The sequence below is a fragment of the Chlorocebus sabaeus genome, unplaced genomic scaffold (genome assembly GCF_047675955.1).
Source record: "Chlorocebus sabaeus isolate Y175 unplaced genomic scaffold, mChlSab1.0.hap1 unalloc_scaffold_1384, whole genome shotgun sequence".
Lineage (NCBI taxonomy): Eukaryota > Metazoa > Chordata > Mammalia > Primates > Cercopithecidae > Chlorocebus > Chlorocebus sabaeus.
Genome location: NW_027327173.1, coordinates 2737 through 9343, shown reverse-complemented (window position 1 = coordinate 9343; position 6607 = coordinate 2737). Strand labels below are relative to the sequence as shown.

Below are 6607 nucleotides of genomic sequence, written 5' to 3'. Positions count from 1 at the left end.
AGCTCACAGGCATGCAGTTATGAGCTGGTTCCAGTTCCCCACAATAAAAACCTTTCCTTTCCTCTCCTCACCAACAGGACAAAATCCAACTGTCTTAGAATTTTTTCTCTGTAAATTTATACTTGACTTTGTTCTAAAAATGACTGGAGGCATCTACTCCTTGGCTTGGCATTCAGGCTTTTTATAAGCTGGCCCCAACCTCCTCCTTGGGGCTTCTCTGTGGATGCAGTTTGGGGACAAAAGCAACAGCCTCCCTTTCTGGAGCTGCCACTGGAGTGACAGGCTGGTGGCAAAGAACACGCACTGACCAGCGCCTGGAACAGGCTGAGCTGCTGTGTGAGCCTGGTAAGTCTCTTCTCAATGTCCTCATCTATAAAATGGGCACATTCAGGATACAGACCTCCCACTGTTGTGAGACTGCAAGCATATGCCCATGGCAAGCTTAGCACAGTTGCTCAGTTAATGATGGTGGTTTCCTTATCTGATTTTGAAACCTTGTTCTCCACTTAACTGCCTATGTGATGAGTGACCTAACTATTCTAGGCTCCAATGTGACCATGTGTAAAATAAAGAAACTGGCCGGGCGTGGTGGCTCACGCCTGTAATCCCAACACTTTGGGAGGCTGAGACAGGTGGATCACCTGAAGTCAGGAGTTCGAGGCCAGCCTGGCCAACGTGGTGAAACCCTGTCTCTACTAAAAATACAAACATTAGCTGGGCGTGGTGGCAGGCCCCTGTAATCTCAGCTTTTTGGGAGGCTGAGGCAGGAGAATCACTTGAACCTGGGAGGCTGAGATTGCAGTGAGCTGAGATTACGCTGTTGCATTCCAGCCTGGGCAACAAGAGTGAAACTGTCTCAAAAAAAAAAAAAAAAGAAAGAAAAGAAAAAGAAAAAAGAAAAAAAGAAAGAAAGAAAAGAAAAGAAAAAACTGCCCATACCCACCACATAACCCACTTACAAGGGTCTGAAAACAGAAGAGGCCTAGTGAATATTTGGAGGCTGTGGCCGGCATTCCCCCAGAATGCAATGCTGCTTGCCCTTTAACTTTTAAAAATTAGCCTATTCTTACTTTCCTTCTTTTCAGATTAATGAAGAAAGGGGGGCCTTCTCCTTCTTCTCACATCGTTGGGCTATGATGTCACGAAAGACATAGTCTTGTAAAACCCACACCCAGGGCCAAGGGAGATGCTGGGGCCTCGCAGCCCCCTGGTGAGTCTGTAAGAGGAGCCTGCAGTGGTTGGTTGGCCGGGGGTGGGGGCTGGATATGACCACGATGAGTCAGGCCTGGCTGGGCTGGGTGTCATCATTCCCCTGTATTCCAGGGGTGAGTTAGAGCTTAAACAAAACATCACCTGATAATGCCTGAAAGAAGTGTATTCTGCACAAAAAGCATTTCCTGGCCAGGCGCAGTGGCTCACACCTGTAATCCCAGCACTTTAGGAGGCCAAGGCAGGTGGATCACCTAAGGTCAGGAGTTCGAGACCAGCCTGGCTAACATGGTGAAACCCCCATCTCTACTAAAAATACAAAAATTAGCTAGGCGTGGTGGTGGGCGCCTATAGTCCCAGCTACTAGGGAGGCTGAGACAGGAGAATCACTTGAACCCAGGAGGCGGAGGTTGCAGTGAGCCAAGATTGCGCCACTGCACTCCAGCCTGGGTGACAAGAGCAAAACTCCATCTCAAAAAAAAAAAAAGCATTTCTTTACACTCTTACACTCTTGGCTGTGCAGCTGACTTTCCTAACATGGCAACTGGTATTCAAACTTACAGACATCCCGGGAGCTGGTATTGGGACAGAATGAAGGCAGCAAGGGCTAGGGGGCGGGTGGGGATGAGTAGTAATGTCCTTCACAGGTGCTGGGGTGCCTTCCCAGGTAGGGCAGCCTCCATGACAGAACCCTTCTGGAAGATGGTCTGTGCCCAGCTCCCGGTGTGACACTCAGCTGCTCTCTCAACTTTTCTGAGCCTCTTTCTCTTTCATGAAACAGGGAGTTGGGCTAGAAAATTTCTCTCCAGCTCTAAAAATACTGTCTAAACAAAGCAGAAGAGGGGCAGGCTTGAAGGCCTTGTCCTTTGGGCGGTGTGGGTCTGAGGCTCTGGGGAGCCATCAGTGGCCCTGGGCAAGGTGGCCCCCCCCGTGCATGTTCAACCCAAGTCCTGGGGTTGGACTCGGAAGCCAGGAAAAGTCCAGTCTGCAGACCCTCAGTTCTTCCCTCCCCATTCCCACCCTCTGGTTCTCTCCTGCAAACAGAAGAAGGCCTGATGCCTCCGCTGGACCAACTACTCACACCGTGTCTTCTGCAGCCCCCAGGCTGCTGGGCCAGGTCAGGGCTGGCAAGGAAGAGGGAAACGGTGTCATCCTGGCACCACACCAGCCTTGGGCCTAGGGTCTTATTCATGGCAGACCCGGAGGTATCCCTGAGTGTGTAAAGGTTATGGGTTTGAAAGCCTAGAGAAAAAGGACAAGGTGGACTCCAGGCCCAAAGGCTCTGGGATGAACCAGGGAGGGGACCCAAGGCCTGACTATGTGAGCAACACCAGTGCTTCTGGGTGGAGAGGGAGACTCAGCTCAGCTCCCCACCCTGGCAGAGCTGCCTGCTGCCTTCTCAGCTGCTGCTGCAGAAACAAATGACGGCACTGATGAAGAATAAGAGAAAATGAGCACAGAGCAGAAAGGGGCCTTGGAACAGAGGACGAGATTTTCTCTCGGGGTGCGGTTTCTGCTGAGCAGCTAGGTGACGGTAGAGGTTTGGAATGTGGCCGGACAGCGGGTGGGGTGGGCTGGGCTGGGGGGCTGGCCAAAGACAAGAGGCAAGGACATTGGCTAAGGGACCCAAAGCCCAGGGCCACCAACAGCTCAGCCAGAACAGAGCCCCGGGATGGCAGGCAGAGCCAGGGCCTGCACCCGACACCAGCACACTGGCCCTAAAGGCCTCTGGTTCTGAGTGGTCCTGGGAAGCGAGAGAGAGTGGAGAGAACAAGGGAGACCGGGGAGATGGGGGAGGGCAGGGAGGGGAGGGCATGGTGAAGTGTCCTCATCTGTAAAATGGGGCTGTCGTGAGAGCACAGCCTGCCTGATCACAACTGAGGCATGAGGCAAGGGACGCTGCCTCTCTGAGCCTCTGTCTCCTCATCTGTTAAATGGGTTCATGATCTCTACCTCCAAGGGAGGTGCTGGGAGAATCAGATGGGTAAGTGTGTGGGAAGTGCTTGGCACGGGGCTCTGCAAGTGGAAGCAAGTATTACCCACTGGGTGCTGAGGAAGCTCAATCCTGGTGACCACCTCATGCCCAGTCCCAACCCTGGGCTGGCTCCCAATAAATATTTGCAGACTGGGTCAGTAGCAGGAGCTGCTGTGGAGAGCCCCTCCCGCACTGCTGCCCCTCTCCCGGGAGCACAGGTCTCCACTCAGACCACAAAGTGGAGGGTGTAGGTGAGCTGGTGGCCATTGTCCCAGGCGTACAGCACCCGCTCCTTGGGGTTGTAGTCGATCTGGGTGGTGTAGGCGTGCTCGTTGAGGAAGGGCAGTTGGGGGTGTGCGTCGGTGCCCGTGTGCGTGTCGAAAGCATAGGCGACCTGGCCTTCCTGCTGGTTGTATGTGTCCACGGCATACAGGATGCCACACACCAGGAAGCAGTTCCCATAGGAGTTCCGCCGCAGCCGTGTCTTCCACGTGGTCTCCCGGTGCACCGAGAGATCGCCAGGGTCCAAGCGGCTCAGGACGATCACCTCGGGCTGGGACTCATCGCGGTCGTCCACGGCGGGGTAGATGACCCACAGGCCACTTTCATCCACGGCAAAGTCGATGTCCGAGTGGCCGCGCCACTTCCAGGGTGTGGTGTCTTCGTATACCACGTCGGGCAGCAGCGCCCAGGAGGCCACGAAGCGCTGACGCAGGTCATACTTGATGATGTTCTTGGTGAAGGCACGGTTGTAGTAGAAGGCGCCCTGGTACACCACGTGTCCCGTGCCAATCCAGTTGTAGGGCAGCTTGTACATGTTACTCCAGCGGCCTGCAGGCGGAGGGCGACAGTCACCCCAGACCTCCCGAACAACCCCAGCCTGCCCACATCCCCTGAGACCACCAAGGGCTCTCAGTGGCCCAGTAAGCAACTGATGCCAAGCATATGCAATGTGCCTGGAGCTGGGATGACATCTTACTATGGCACGAGTGTCTCCCGAAGGAGGTCTATTGTCATCCCATCTGCTTAAGAAGAAACAGGCTCAGAGGATCAAGGTCACCCAGCTCTGGAATGGCACAGCTAGGATTTAGACACAGGGTGACATTAGCCCCATTCTTTGTCCCCAAGCCTTCGTCCCTGCTGTTCCTCTGTTAGGACTGCCGTTCCCCAGGCTGTCTGCTTAAGGAATGCCTGCCCATCTTTCAGAGCCCCAGGCCAATGTCACCTCCTCCAGGAAGCCTTCACTGACCTCCCTACCCTGAGTGAGGGGTCTCTCCTCCAGCCTCCCATAACCCTTTGTCTTTTTCCCCCCAGGACACATCTGTAGCAGCCAGACATAAGCCTTCATCTTGATTCTTATCACTGGCTTCTTCCACCAGCCTGTGAGCTGCTTGAGCAGAAAGCCGGCCAATTCTGAGCTAGCAGAGGAAGGATTTTAGTTGTTTTAGGCCTTTATTTTTCATTTTTTAGTTGTTCCAGGCCTTTATTTTTCTTTTCTTTTCTTTTTTTTTTTTCTTTGAGAGAGTCTCTCTGTCACCCAGGCTGGAGTGCAGTGGTGCGATCTCGGCTCACTGCAACCTCTGCCTCCTAGGTTCAAGCGATTCTCCTGCCTTAGCCTCCCAATTAGCTGGGATTACAGGCACCTGCCACCACACCCAGCTAATTTTTTTTTTTTTTTTTTTTAACGTTGTTGTAGAGATGGGGTTTCACCATGTTGGCCAGGCTGGTTTTGAACTCCTGACCTCAAGTGATCCACCTGCCTCAGGCTCCCAAAGTGCTAGGATTACAGGTGTGAGTTACTTCACCCGGCCTTTAGTTGTGACTGCATGGTTCTCGGGGTTAAGTCCAAACTCCTTCATCTGGCTCACCAGGCCTGCCCCAGCTTACTCAGTCACCATCCCTCCCCACCCCAGGCCATCACGTTTCCTGTCATTGCCAGGCCTCTGCATGTGCTGAGCCTTCTGCCTGGAACACCCTTCTCTCTTCCTTCCACATGGCTTACTCCTACTCTTCTTCCAGGGCCCAGCTCAGCTTCACCTTCACGGGGAAGTCTTCCCTGGTCTTTAGGCTGGGTTCCCATAGCCCCTTCAGCGCTCCCTCTAATGCTGTACTGAAATTGTCTCTTTAAGCCTTTGCCTCCCCCACCAGAGTGTGCATTTCTGAAGGGCAGGCTAGATCTAAATGACCCCTTCCACGCATCATGCCCCAGATCTGATAACCAGAATTCTGCCCTTCCTTGTGCCGTCAGCTCCGTCCTGACCCCTGCCCAGACCTGCAGCTCCTCTAAGGCCAGAGGCCCTGCTCACCTATAAAACAGGTGATAACCCCACCTCCTGGAGGTATGTAGCAACCATGAACTGATACACGGGGTGGGGCGAGATCAGCACAGGGTAAGCACTCAACAAATGGAAACTCAGTATTGGCCCCTTGACGGTAAGTCACGCTTGCAAAGGCAGGACCGTGTCCCTCTTGTTTGCTGCTGCATTCTGGTTCCTGGCAGGGTGCTAGCGCACAGGGGTGCCATGGGGTCTGTCTGGGCCTCCAGCCCAGTGCCCTCAGCCCAGAACCCCCTCCTTGGGGTGGCTAACAATCTGGAGCTCAACCAGGCTATACCATAGAAACCCACAAGGCAAGGAAAGCCAAGTCTCCATGAGGACCCCTCCCCAGGCTGTCCATACCCGGCCCCCTCCCCACCTCCGGGGTCCCTGACCTTGCTTGAAGTTTTCCAGGTTGCGGAACTCCACCAGGCTGTTTCCATAGTAGTAGTTGGTGACATAGATCCTGTCGTCTCGAGCCGCAGGGTCCTTCATCCAGGCTCCCTCGTGGCGCCCATAGCTGTGGTGCCTCACGGGGGGGTCCACAGCCCGGAGGGTGCCCTCACAGCTCGCCTCTCTGCCTGTGGGAGGAGGGCAGGCAGCATTGGTACACAGATTCCCAAAGCCCCCAGCCAGAGCAACAGGCTGGCAATGTTATCTGGGTCTAACTTAAATCTCTCCTGATATTTTGTTTATGGCCTTCTTTCCCCTTTCCTCATCATCAAAGCAATGCCTGATCATTACCAAAAACATAAAACATTCAGAAAAGGAGAATGGAGGCCAGGTGCAGTTGCTCACGCCTGTAATCCTAGCACTTTGGGAGGCCAAGGCAGGTGGATCACCTGAGGTCAGGAGTTCAAGACCAGCCTGGGCAACACGGTGAAACCCATCTCTACTAAAAATACAAAAATTAGCTGGGTGTGGTAGGCGGTGCCTGTAATCCCAGCTACTCAGGAGGCTGAGACAGGAGAATCGATTGAACCCAGGAGGCGGAGATTGCAGTGAGCAGAGATCACACCACTGCACTCCGGCCTGGGTGACAAGAGTGAAACTCCACCTCAAAAAAAAAAAAAAAAAAAAAAAAAAAAATGGAGAAAATGAAAATCTT

General features: G+C 53.6%; 1 protein-coding gene across 1 annotated transcript; it reads right to left on the bottom strand.

The window, feature by feature from the left end:
- Positions 1 to 3410: 3410 nt before the first annotated feature.
- On the bottom strand, positions 3411 to 6124 carry LOC140711046 (olfactomedin-like protein 2A). Its single transcript, XM_073013993.1, has 2 exons — positions 5895 to 6124; positions 3411 to 4015 (listed from the first exon to the last, which is right to left on the bottom strand). The coding sequence occupies exons 1-2, from the start codon at positions 5992 to 5994 to the stop codon at positions 3411 to 3413; spliced, it is 705 nt and encodes a 234-aa protein (XP_072870094.1). The 5' UTR covers positions 5995 to 6124.
- Positions 6125 to 6607: the final 483 nt, after the last annotated feature.